Source organism: Salvelinus fontinalis, chromosome 33 (assembly GCF_029448725.1).
Source record: "Salvelinus fontinalis isolate EN_2023a chromosome 33, ASM2944872v1, whole genome shotgun sequence".
In the NCBI taxonomy this organism is placed as follows: domain Eukaryota; kingdom Metazoa; phylum Chordata; class Actinopteri; order Salmoniformes; family Salmonidae; genus Salvelinus; species Salvelinus fontinalis.
In genome coordinates, this window is record NC_074697.1 from 21,005,443 (window position 1) to 21,019,756 (window position 14,314).

General features: G+C 42.9%; 1 protein-coding gene across 1 annotated transcript in view; it reads right to left on the reverse strand.

The window, feature by feature from the left end:
- Nucleotides 1-14,017, reverse strand: part of LOC129831800 (solute carrier family 25 member 36-A-like) — a 28,622-nt gene extending 14,605 nt beyond the window's left edge. Inside the window, exons 1-3 of the mRNA XM_055895260.1 lie at nt 13,560-14,017; nt 9,138-9,302; nt 8,013-8,090 (exon numbers count right to left, since the gene is read on the reverse strand). Coding sequence (XP_055751235.1) covers nt 8,013-8,090; nt 9,138-9,302; nt 13,560-13,600 — 284 coding nt within the window. The 5' untranslated portion in view covers nt 13,601-14,017. The remainder of the gene's footprint in view (nt 1-8,012; nt 8,091-9,137; nt 9,303-13,559) is intronic.
- Between the last annotated feature and the right edge of the window lie 297 nt (nt 14,018-14,314).

Consider the following 14,314-nt stretch of genomic DNA (forward strand, 5'->3'; position numbering starts at 1 on the left):
GACTTAAATGTAAATGTAACTTACCCATATTGATGTTGAGGTTTTAAGTTTCGGCTGACTTTTCTTAGCGGATTTACAATCGTCGCGAATTGAATTATGGGGCGTTTCAGGACCCAAAGTGAACATAATTGTACACTCGCAAACTTCATCAAAAACAAGAGCTTAGGGACTTACGATGCGAACTTCCCTTGTTTGGCTAATCGTTTGGACCGACGTACAAGATGGTGACGGGGATTCCCCTAAGGGCATAAGGCGAGGATAAGTGGACAAGGGTGTGTCTTTTATGAGTTTGAAACGCAGTCTAAGAAGAAGTAGAGCTATTCTATGGGTGCTATTTTTAGGCTTCCCGTTTTTAAGTTTTGTTTTTTCATCTTTTACTTTCGGTTTTGTACACTAGCTTCCAAGAGCTGAAAAATACTATATTTTTGGTTATAGGAAATATATTTCACAGCAGTTTAGACGGTACAATGATTCTCTACAATATACTTGCTTGTTTTGTCACAAACTGAAATTAGGCAAACTATTAAAATTTTATCAACCAGGAAATGGCTGAGCAATTTCTGCATAGTGCATCTATAAATATAGTTCCTGTTGGCATTTCACTTTCCCCCTGTAACAAAACTGACAGCAAAACTGCAATACGTAACGAACCATGGATTTGGTGAACCATTACACCCATACTAATTAAGAATAAAGCCAACAGCAATAACGACTGGGCTGAGTGTATCAGTTTAAATAGGCATTATTGGACAAAACACAAAGTGCTAAAAGGAGTAGGGTTGCACAATTCTGGTATACTTTTAACACTTTTAAAATCATCCTCTAACCAGAAGTCCTCGTTGGAGGATTCCGGATTTCCTGCTTATTCCCTCCTGGTACTAGGAAACTTCCAACCAGGATTCATGACAAACCTAGGAATTTTGGGGCAGTGACTGGAATTTTGCAACCATAAAATAAATACATTCAGTACACACACAAGTACTAGGCCTAATCTCTTAGTCTTTTTTCAACAATTAGCTACCTGTAGGTCTAGAAGCACATTTTCAAAGTGACAAAGTTTGTGCCTAGCCAGTGCCAGGCTGTTTCTGCTTCTTCAGTAAATGTGTCATTGTCTCACCGTGTTTGGGTAGGCAGAGATGTAGCATTGTTGACCATAGAGACAGTCAGTCAGGCAAACTACAGGTAGTTTATACCTTCATCCATCGTACATGTTATGTCAAACTTGCCCTGAGCAAAAAATAATAATCTAAAAACACTTCAGAACTGACCACTAAAAGCTTATCAGTCACAGTGTGTGGTGTGTGTGTGTGTGTGTGTGTGTGTTTAGCCTAGGCTATATATTTTGTGTTGTGTCAGAGGTCCAGGTGGTTTGACCCTGGGAGAGATCTGCTTCAGCATCTACCCTGACAGTGTCAACAAAGCACTCTGAACACGCTTAGCACAAGCTCTTGATAGACGTAGCATTAGCTAGTCTACCATTAGCTACCACTTAGACTCATCATCATCAGCGGGCCAGGGGCTAATTAGCATTTGTAGCAATTTAGCATATAATCTTTTCGCTTCCAGTCCTACAGATGGTTAGCTAACTGGCTGGCTAGAGTACAGTGCTACTCAGAGCCCTGATCATTGCAGCTGTCATCGGCTTATCTCGCTCATCCAGAAACCCTAATTTATCCTCCACAGCGTCTGACAGTGTTATGTAACAGCATTAAACCTGTGGGATGGACAGCCTGGTGCTGAGCATTAGTGCCGTTTGTCCAGTCTAAAAAATTAACCAAGAGTAAGATAATCACTGTGATTGTGATTGATTCACAACTCCTCTCTGTAAAAGCATCATTGTAAGATGTAAAATGGATCCCTGTCAACTTGATGACACCAAACACTATAGTGACAGTAACTTCCCAGAACTCTTTAACTCTATAAACAACGTGACCCCTTAGACATTCCCACAACTGACAACTCAAAGACAGTGCAGTTGACCGCCAGTGGGTCAATGTCAGATAATGTTAATAGTAGCTCCTTCCACATAGTCTAGGCTAGATTAGGGTTGTAAAGGGAGGGTATACTACAGGAAACTTTTGACATTTACCAGTCAACTACTAGAATTTTGGTATCTATCAAGGATGTTAAGTAATATATCAAGATATCTAGCTGGTCTTTTGGGTAACTTAGATTATCACAGGTGTCTAATAGTCTCTGGTCCTCTGTGTGGCCTTAACACGTAAAATAGATGAACAAATATAAATTAGATTTTAAAATAAACAAAATGGATTGAAAAAGTTGTCAAATATTATTCTACATTTAAACTTTGTGAATACCATTGGTGTTTAAAGGTAGACTCAGCGATATGATGTAGATGCAGAAAGTAAACAGGATAGTGGGTCAATTTAAGCAACAGCTAAGAGTGTTGAAGCATGAGGGTCAACTTCTCTGCTGTTTTGGTGCCCTGGCTACCATGCTATGAACAGCGTGAAGCGAACCCGTGCACAGATACTGTGTGTGACAGCGAAGTATTGTATCTTGCTCATCTCAATATCTCCGGTGCTGCTTGTGGCAACGTCATTTTACTGAGTCTACCTTTAATATGAGGGTTTCAACACGTGTGTGTGTGTGTGTGTGTGTGTGTGTGTATACAGTAGGAAAGTATTCAGAACCCTTCTCTTTTTCCACATTTTGTTACGTTACAGCCTTATCCTAAAATGTATTAAATACATTTTTGTTCTCAATCTACACAAAATACCCCATAATGACAAAGCGAAAACAGGGTCAGAAATTTGACATTTAGAAAAAATACCTTACATAGTAATCAGGCCCTTTGCTATGAGACTACAAATTGAGCTCAGGTGCATCCTGTTTCCATTGATCATCCTTGATGTTTCTACAACTTGGAGTCCACCTGTGGTAAATTCAATTGATTGGACATGATTTGGAAAGGCACACCTGTCTATATAAAAGGTCCCACAGATGACAGTGCATGTCAGAGCAAAAACCAAGCCAAGAGGTCGAAGGAATTGTCCATAGAGTGCTGAGACAGGATTGTGTCAAGGCACAGATCTGGGTATAGGTACCCCAAAAAATAGCATTAAAGGTTTCCAAGAACACAGTGGCGTCAAACATTCTTAAATAGAACTGGGAAATCGGGGGAGAAGGGCCTTGGTAAGGGAGGTGACCAAGAACCCAATGGTCACTCTGACAGAACTCCAGAGTTCCTCTGTGGAGATGGGAGAACCTTCCAGGTGGACAACCATCACTGCAGCACTCCACCAAATCAGGCCATTATGGTAGAGTGGCCAGACAGAAGCCACTCCTCGGTAAAAGGCACATGACAGTCCGCTTGGAGTTTGCCAAAAGGCAGCTAAAGCCTCTCAGACCATGAGAAACAAGATTCTCTAGTATGATGAAACCAAGATTGAACTCTTTGGACTGAATGCCAAGCGTCACGTCTGGAGGAAACCTGGCACCATCCCAACGGTGAAGCATGGGGGTGGCAGCATCATGCTGTGGGAATGTTTTTCAGCGGCAGGGACTGGGAGACTAGTCAGGATCGAGGGAAAGATTAACAGAGCAGAGTACAGAGAGATCCTGAATGAAAACCTGCTCCAGAGTGATCAGGACCTCAGACTGGGGCAAAGGTTCACCTTCTAACAGGACAACAACCCTAAGCACACAGCCAAGACAATGCAGGAGTGGCTTCGGGACAAATCTCTGAATGTCCTTGAGTGACCCAGCCAGAGCCCGGACTTGAACCCAATCAAACATCTCTGAAGAGAAAATACAGTGGCTTGTGAAAGTATTCACCCCCTTGGCATTTTTCCTATTTTGTTGCCTTACAAACTAGAAATGAAACAGATTTTTGGGGGGTTTAAACAACATGCCTACCACTTTGAAGATGCAAAATATTTGTTATTGTGAAACAAACAAGAAATAAGACAAAACAACTTAACTTGAGCATGCATAACTATTCACCCCCCCCCCCCCCCCCTTTGCAGCAATTACAGCTGTAAGTCTCTTGGGGTATGTCTCTATACGCTTGGCACATCTAGCCACTGCGATTTTTGCCCATTCTTCAAGGCAAAACTGCTCCAGCTCCTTCAAGTTGGATGGGTTCCGCTGGTGTACAGCAATCTTTAAGTCATACCACAGATTATCAATTGGATTGAGGTCTGGGTTTTGACTAGGCCATTCCAAGACATTTAAATGTTTCCCCTTAAACCACTCAAGTGTTGCTATAACAGTATGCTTAGGGTCATTGTCCTGCTGGAAGGTGAACCTCCATCCCAGTCTCAAATCTCTGGAAGACTGAAACAGGTTTCCCTTGTGAATTTCCCTGTATTTAGTGCCATCCATCATTCCTTTAATTCTGACCAGTTTCCCAGTCCTTGCCAATGAAAAACATCCCCACAGCATGATGCTGCCACCACCATGTTTCACTGTGGGGATGATGTTCTCGATGTGATGAGATGTGTTGTTTGCGCCAGACATTTTCCTTGATGGCCAAAAAGCTCAATTTTAGTCTCATCTGACCAGAGGACATACCTTCTTCCATAGTCTCCCACATGCCTTTTGGTGAAACCAAACGTGTTTGCTGGCCACTCTTCCATAAAGCCCAGCTCTGTGGAGTGTATGGCTTAAAGTGGTCCTTTGGACAATAACTCCAATCTCTGCTGTGGAGCTTTGTAGCTCCTTCAGGGTCATCTTTGGTCTCTTTGTTGCCTCTGATTAATGCCCTCCTTACCTGGCCTGTGAGTTTTGGTGGGCAGCCCTCTCTTGGCAGGTTTGTTTTGGTGCCATATTCTTTCCATTTTTTAATAAAAGATGAAATGGTGCTCCGTGGGATGTTTGTCCATGACCTGTTTAGAGCGCTCCTTCGTCTTCATGGTGCCCCTTGCTGAGTAGTGGTTCAGACTCCGGGGCCTTCCAGAACAGGTGTATGTATACTGAGATCATGTCACAGACCATGTGACACTTAGTTTGCACAAAGGTGGACTTTATTTAAACTAATTATGAGACGTCTGAAGGTAGTCGTTTGCACCAGATCATATTAAGGGGCTTCATAGCAAAGGGGGTGAATACATATGGACGCACCACTTTTCCATTTATTTTTTGAAACAAGTCATTTTTTTCCATTTAATTTCACCAATTTTGACTATTTTGTGTATGTCCATTACATGAAATACAAATAAAAATACATTTAAATTACAGGTTGTAATGCAACAAAATAGGAAAAACGCCAAGGGGGATGAATACTTTTGCAAGGCACTGTAGCTGTGCAGCGACGCTCCCCATCCAACCTGACAGCTCTTGAGAGGATCTGCAGAGAAGAATGGGAGAAACTCGCCAAATACAGGTGTGCCAAGCTTGTAGAGTCATACGAAACAAGACTTGAGGCTGTAATCACTGCCAAAGGTGCTTCAGCAAAGTACTGAGTAAAGGGTCTGAATACATATATATATATATATATTTGTTTTTAGAAACAATCTATAATCAATTTTAGAATAAGGCTGTAATGTAACAAAATGTGGAAAATGTCATCGGGTCTGAATACTTTCCAAATGCACTGTAGACATTACTGTAGACGTGAAAAGAATGCTGCTCTGTTTTTACCTCTGCTGCATCACAACATTAGCCTGAGACTCAGACTTTGAACTATGACTAGGAACAGATTATGATGGAATCATTTTTATCATTAAAATAACTGTCCAGTGTTTCTAGATTTCTGTGAAATATGACCTATAATGAATTATAAAACTGGTTGTTTGGATCCTGGATGCTGATTGGACGAGCAGCGTTCCAAACCGTGCTGTATTGGCTATCACAGAAACACCTATGCCCGCTAACAATTCCATCTGAGAATTTGCCCTGCACCTCCATAAGAATTCTTGTTGCTGTCTGAATTCATGCATTTACTTCAACCTCGCACATCATTTCCCCTTGCTTCCAGCCTAGCATATAGTTTGGTATGGCGGGGGTTAATATAAGCCTTGCCTGTCTGACCTTGGAAACAATGTTTAACTGTTGGATTTTGATCTCTGTAGTAGCACACATAGATTAAACAGTGCCCAGATGAAAGGAGACAACTTTTTCCTGAGCCAGTCAAAATCACACATCAACGTCATTATCACAAGTAAACGCCAATAGAAAAGAAGCTCAAACAAACAAAAATGCAGCTAGTGTACTGTCATTCCAGGTTCAATGTGACTGAGTTAGCTGAAGTTGGCTAGCTAGCAAGTGAAAAGTACATTATCCAGCCTGCATAGCAACTATTTTGTTTTGCATAGCAACTATGCAAAAGGAATGTACTATTGGGTCTCATCTGTAGCAACATGACCAAAATAACTAACAAGATTTTTGTCCGGACTGTATCTTCTGGAGAAAGAATTAAATTGTATGAATTGACTTATCAAAATAACGTTTTAATAAAAATACACAATTCATTGTTATTTTAATATGCTGGTAACAGTTTTAGGAAAGCAGTAAGGCAATGCTATATCATTGCGTCGGGCCCATAATGCCATTTACCTGTGACTGTATTCATGATACAGCACTGCCGCTTATCCTTATTGCTTAATTAAAATAGGAGTTAAATCATGTTCCTTGAATTTCCTACTCTTTGAAATGTAGACATTACACCATTTTGCACCATAGCACCATTTTGCAATTTTTTTTTAAATGACAATAAAAACTGTGTGTGTACTTTAGTGTATTTATACTTGGGATATCGCCTTTCAACATTAAAAGGATGTCTTAAATTATGTCAAAAAGCTACTTCTGCGTTGGTATGGTGTGGGCGTACCCCAACAACAGAATGGTGTGGGCGTATACCGGTCATTAAAAATATCCATGCGAGTAGAGTGCTGATTGGCCAACTCAGCCAATGAGCCAACATGACATGTTATATAAGGAAATAGCATTTTTGAAATGTCTGTTTGAGATGGGGTTTTTGAAGTGTTTTTCCCCCCAATTTATGTTTGGCCACAAATACGAGTATAGGACAAGTAAACAACAATATTTGGGAATGAGTTAACAGAATATATGAACTTTAAAAAGTGAGATTTTCACTGGACAGTAACTTTAATCACTTTTGGGGCAATTGGAATGAGATATGATTTGGCTCAGCTCCGTTTCCATTCAATTTGCGACAGATTTACATGTGAATATTCTAAACTCTGTATAAAAAAATAAACTTTCCCACCAGAGATGTTCTCATCAAACATACTTTTGCAGATAAAAAGCTGTGCGTGATGACAGTGCACATAAAAATTACTTTTACCCTTAAATTCCCATGTACCGAATGAAAAAAAAAAAGTTAAATGGGTTTCCATCGCATTTGCAACTTTACTGATGGTTTTGTCACAAAAACTGTTGCGCTATATAGCAAATGTGTCCACTAGTCTTGGCACATGCGATCTAGCCAACAGCTCGCAGATACAGTGCGGGTAGGCTACCTACATTATGAGATTATTATGGATAAGAGCTTTGTATTCTTTGTATTTGTCAAACAGCAGCCAAGCATCGATAATCATGTCACCAGAATAAGACCCTCAATATTTATTGGGAAGGAGCATCAAGCTCATCACCGTCCACTTTCACCACCCTGTGAATAACATATTATTTCATCTGTAGCCTAATAAACTGCATGCTTCCCGAGTCGTAGTGGGAGGACCACAACCATGTCATCACGACTCCAAGTTTACTTCAAAATGATGGTTATTATATCAATATTTGCGCATAGTGGCGTTTCCACCACCATTTCTCACATAATCCATTTTACTGACAAAAAGATCCCATCATGTTGAATGAACAAATTGTCTGTCTTCATATATAAACTTGTACCGGTATTTAATGTTTCCATCAGCCCAGTTGTGACTTTTTTCATGCGTCAGGTAATTAATCTGCATGAAATAGTTAGATGGAAATGTGGTTGGTGATATTGTTTATCCTGAAATATGAAATTATCATACAGTACTACAATTTCATTAATCTACTATTTTTTGGTAATGTTAGGCGCTTACCTGGAGGGGGCCACACCCACTAGATTAGGACCCAGGCCCCTGAACAGAGAGCGGGCTCCTTCTTTCTCAAGAATCAACCTGAAGACAAAAACAGAATTCCCTTACCCACCACTCACAAATATTCAAAAACTACATATTTCAGCACCCAAAGAACAACCCGCATTTACACAGGACAAATACAGCACCCCAAAAATAGTACTGTGTAAATGACATTGTACTGTGTGAATGCAGGCTATTCTTTGGGTGCTGAAATACATTTTATTTTATAAAAACATAATTGTATGTGATGTCGGGAACTCCAGCCCTGTTGATTAGGCTACTGCCCATCATGATCTAACAATAACAATTCTGGAAGGAATATGGAGGTACACTAATGTATTGATGTCAAGTTACTCTCATACCACATACTGTAGGGGTCTTCCAACCCTCCCTGAGACATTACACAACTGGTTGTCTGAGCTGAAATTGTCCATGTGCCTTCGTTTGACTGAAACTTCAGTGGAGTTCATAACAATGAAGTAGGAATAGGGTCTGCCGAAAGACTTGCAACAACAACTTGTAGAGAGAAAAACATGATGTATGATAGGAGTGATGGGATATATCCTGCTGCTGGGGTAGGCTACAGATCCCCAGACAGGCCTTTTCCTGAAGGTAGGAGAGAGAGGGGCGCTCTAGGAGTTGGATTTTAGTCCACGTGGCTCTGCCTGCCAAGGAGACATGGGCCAGAGCAAACAACAACACGGGGTTTTGTGTGGATGGTGGGATCCAGCAGCCAAACCCCACAAGGGGATAGGGGGTAAAGCGGAGGGCGCGTAAACACCCAAAATAGACCAGCTAATTTTTACTCTGGTTTCTTGAGATTTCTACACGTTAGACTACTTAGAACTGTTTACTGTGAAGTTTAATGTGCAAAGTTAGGGGGCAATGACAGTAATAAATCCAAAACAATCTAAACCAATAACACAAGCATAAAGTATAGTATTTGTAGTGTTTGATGGTTAACAATAAACATCCCTAGACTTTGAAATAAAAGCCTACGCATGTTTGATCTTGTGAGCTGATAGACTGTATGTTAGTATGACAATGCTAGTAAATCAAGTTGTGCAGGCAGAACATAATACCCACTTGAGGCAGTGCAGGGGTCCTGGAGGGGACATGCGTGCTACGCTGGGCCCATTGACGGTACTGAGCTGCACCCCAGACACGTAGAGTGTGATGTGGGATGACTGTAGCCTGGTCTTCACCACCTCCAGGGGACAGGTCAGGATGGCTCCTACCGTTCCCCCACACCTAGAGGAGAGCAAAGAGAACAGAGGGATGGATGGGAAAGGGTAGAGAGAGCGAGCGTGTCAGAGCAAACAACCCACACAAACTAATGGAACAGCTACAAGGACAGACATAGAATTGTGTGCTTTTTTGAGGTGGCAGCAAATTTTGCTCAGCTGCTTGAGAAAAGCAGCAGACAAACTGTCTGTCTGGAAGGTGCTGATTCCATTACAGAAATACACGGTGGAAGGAATCCAGAGGATCTGGGGCTTGTGGATCCGTGTGGAGACCAGGGGAGGCTTGTGGATCCGTGTGGAGACCAGGGGAGGCTTGTGGATCCGTGTGGAGACCAGGGGAGGCTTGTGGATCCGTGTGGAGACCAGGGGAGGCTTGTGGATCCGTGTGGAGACCAGGGGAGGCTTGTGGATCCGTGTGGAGACCAGGGGAGGCTTGTGGATCCGTGTGGAGACCAGGGGAGGCTTGTGGATCCGTGTGGAGACCAGGGGAGGCTTGTGGATCCGTGTGGAGACCAGGGGAGGCTTGTGGATCCGTGTGGAGACCAGGGGAGGCTTGTGGATCCGTGTGGAGACCAGGGGAGGCTTGTGGATCCGTGTGGAGACCAGGGGAGGCTTGTGGATCCGTGTGGAGACCAGGGGAGGCTTGTGGATCCGTGTGGAGACCAGCGGAGGCTTGTGGATCCGTGTGGAGACCAGGGGAGGCTTGTGGATCCGTGTGGAGACCAGCGGAGGCTTGTGGATCCGTGTGGAGACCAGCGGAGGCTTGTGGATCCGTGTGGAGACCAGGGGAGGCTTGTGGATCCGTGTGGAGACCAGCGGAGGCTTGTGGATCCGTGTGGAGACCAGGGGAGGCTTGTGGATCCGTGTGGAGACCAGGGGAGGCTTGTGGATCCGTGTGGAGACTAGGGGGGAGGCTTGTGGATCCGTGTGGAGACTAGGGGGGAGGCTTGTGGATCCGTGTGGAGACTAGGGGGGAGGCTTGTGGATCCGTGTGGAGACTAGGGGGGAGGCTTGTGGATCCGTGTGGAGACTAGGGGGGAGGCTTGTGGATCCGTGTGGAGACTAGGGGGGAGGCTTGTGGATCCGTGTGGAGACTAGGGGGGAGGCTTGTGGATCCGTGTGGAGACAAGGGGGGAGGCTTGTGGATCCGTGTGGAGACTAGGGGGGAGGCTTGTGGATCCGTGTGGAGACTAGGGGAGGCTTGGCGAGTCAGCACAGTAATGCCCTCCGTCTGAGGACAACTGTTCTCGGCTGGAATGAATAAATGCAATAACAAATACTTTGTGCCAGTACCTTTCACACACCTAATTGGACCTAACACTTTCCAAAAGCACACAAATGACCAGGCTACCATTGACTGTTGAGTCTGAGCTTCTTTATAGCAACTCATGAATACAACACGGTTTTGAACGCAATGGGAGCGGGATGATTTGAAAGAAGTAGACTAAGTTGTACGAGTCCTTTGGGGGAAATATGGCGAGTAGAAAGTATGTGTTTATAACCTAGCCCCGAGCAATTGCCCCGTGTTGTATCGTAAACTATGATAAGAGTGTGAATGACAAGACAGTGAGGGAATCTTTTCAGCCAAACCCGAGTAGATTACAGATACAGGCCTAACGCTGTTGGTATGATGGTTGATCATGAATCCATAATTCTATTGAGGCAGACACAGAGGGAGATGGCCACAGTAAACAGAGGTGGAACTGAGGGAAGCCGACATACACGCCTGGCACATGTGGACTGCGACAGAGCATGAGCACTGTGGAGAACATTAGAAAAGGTAAACAAAGGGAGTTTGCAGGGCTAAACTATTTCTTCCTTACCTGGGACCAATAGTCCTATGTCAAGCTACTGATGTTATTTTGAAGGAAAGGAGAACATGTCTAGGCCTATTACTCAATATGTCTATCATGTGTAATGCCACAAACCCTTGTGTTTTTTTATTATGAGTTCAATAAAAAGATAAGAGACAATAAAAGACTTTAGATGTAGCCAAATGTTCTGGAAACCCGCATGACACAGTTATAGGGAAAGGACTATCCGATTAAACTCAACTCTACGATTTACGATGGAGTTGAGCAGCGACTACTGTGGGCTGCCTGGATTTCCAACATCACATAAAATTATGTTTTTATTAAAAAACTACAGATTTCAGCACCCAAAGAACAACCCGCATTTACACAGGACAAATGCAGCACCCCAAAAATAGTACTGTGTAAATTACATTGTACTGTGTGAATGCAGGCTATTCTTTGGGTGCTGAAATACGTTTTCTTTTATAAAAACATAATTGTATGTGATGTCGGGAACTCCAGCCCTGTTGATTAGGCTACAGCCCATCATGATCTAACAATAACAATTCTGGAAGGAATATGGAGGTACACTAATGTATTGATGTCAAGTTACTCTCATACCACATACTGTAGGGGTCTTCCAACCCTCCCTGAGACATTACACAACTGGTTGTCTGAGCTGAAATTGCCCATGTGCCTTCGTTTACAAGCATTCAGGAGCTCTCTTGCTCTCTATTCATCCATCTCTGTCTTTTGCCATGAGTCTGTGAGCAACACATACAGGAATGCTTCTTGCCCTGAAGCCTCAAACTCAGCATGCGCCTACACAAACTACAGCGAACCAGCTGAAACGTGAGTCCTGAAATCTTCAACATAATCTTTAAAACACTCCATCTGTTGGTCACGCAATTATCCATATGAATGTGCATAGTAAGAGTCTATATAACAAATCAAGTCCTCATCTAGCCCTTGTCTTGAATCTCAGTTCCATTACAATACACATGAGAGTCATTGGACAAAGGAGTCTTCTGTATGGGAAAGTATTGTTAAAAGCCCTGACTCTCAGTCTGAACATTAACAAGCATCATTGAAGTACAGTTTTGGAAGCATAAGGACCTTATCTTTCATATCAGCAAGATTTTTTCCCCTTCTAAAAACAAAAAGTTAAATTGATACACCTATATATAGGGTTAGTCTGGTTCCTCTCTAGGTATCTTCCTAGGTTTTGGCCTTTCTAGGGAGTTTTTCCTAGCCACCGTGCTTCTACACCTGCATTGCTTGCTGTTTGGGGTTTTAGGCTGGGTTTCTGTACAGCACTTCGAGATATTAGCTGATGTATGAAGGGCTATATAAAATAAACTTGAAACTTGTTAGTGTTGCCTCACTGCCATATCTCAAATGTTACAGCCATGTTTAATGTGCTAATTAGCTATCAGGCATGCTCCAAACACATGAGTGTAATGAAGGAAGGCTGGTTAAAACAGAGTACAGTAAGTGTTTTTTTTGCATTTATTAAATTATTTTGATATTATATGAAAGAAGAGGGCTTTATGTTTCTAGAACCTTGTGGTAATTTCGAATCGATTCACGTTTTGGTGGAATAGTTGGCTGCCAAAGCCAGTCTACCTCTGAAATTAGCATACCTTGGACCTTAAGGAGTAACGGTAACTTTAGGCTCTTTACGAGTACATCTTGGGCTAGCTCGCTACAATGTCACACCAACACATTGTGAGCATCCTTACTGTGTATTTACCATTACAACTTCGGGCTGCGTAGCTAGAATGGTTTAATCGGAGAAGAGTTTCCCCATCGGCTGTGGCAGTTCAGGTAATTTATAGCTGACCATGGTATGACCTTGGAGGGCATTTGTTTTGGTTCTGACGCCGCATCTTGATCAGATGCCTATGAGAGAAACCCCTTATACCTCTGAGAGAAACCGGATAGTTTACGGCTTACCATAATGTTAGACTTCCTTCTTTCTTTAGTTGCACGATTATCTCAATAGATTGATAGTAAAGGATGACAGGCAACGTTAACATTAGCTAACGTCAGAATATGTGAAATAAGGTCAAAACAATGGCATCCGAGCGCACGTGCTAAAAAGAGTGCATCCGCGTGGGTTATGGCTAATAGTCGGACAATGGTAATAACAAAACTCGTATACAATTGAAGAGCTGGCAATGTTATGTGGGTGAAAAACTTTTACATAGTACCGGAAAATAGATTTCCCTACCAAAACTAGACAGCGTCAGCTATGTCATTGAATTCAGCTAGCTAATGTTAGCTAGCAAAACAGCTGCTGCAGGCACATCATCATGGATACCTCTAGACTAGCAACATCTAACGTGCTAGCCAACTAGACATCTTTGCATGTTATATAGCTTGCTAGCTAGTTTCGTCTTCCATTCCATGATGGTAACTAACGTTACACTGGACTGTATTACTAACTAGCGATTAGCCATGATACTCACCCTCCAGCAAACAGATGAACTAGGGTATCTCTCTGACTCATTCTGTCTCATATTCCCAGGACCCGGACGCAGGGCACCACTCTGGGTTCGGAGACAAGGGGGGCTGACGACAATGAATGGGTAACTTATTGATCACTAGCCCAATGCGCCGTGTTGTGCTGGAGGTCAGTTGCTAGCAAAAGCGAGTATATGTAACGCGTTAGCTACAGTACCTAGCTTCCCAGGCTAACCGTTGCCTTCCCCTGACTGAAAACTTCGCGGTTACGACAGTGACTTTGCGTCTCTTCCGTGTTAACAGAGATACTATTTTGCCATGGTGGATGTGTTTGTCTAGTGAATGAATCCAATTCGTTGTGCTATACTTATACCCCGACACACCTTCAGCCCGACTCTTACATTGCTCGCCTTCACCCCTTGCCTCACCGAATGCTACAGCGACAGGTCAGAATGTTTATCGTCGAATGGGAAGCCGCAAAACAAAGGCTGTGATTGGCGGATGTGTAGCAGTACATTATTTAATCCCGCCCCATCACTACTTTTTCACGTGATCAGGCTTTGAATGGAAGCGTGCTGGTGCTTTGCTACAGCAAGCTTCAAATCAATCAAATTGTATTGGTCGCGTATGTGGACACCCCTTCAACATAGTGTATTCGGCTATTTCTGCCACACCCGTTGCTGACACATGCATAAAATCGAGCACACCAGCCATGCAATTTCCATAGACAAACATTGGCAGTAGAATGGCATTTCTGAAG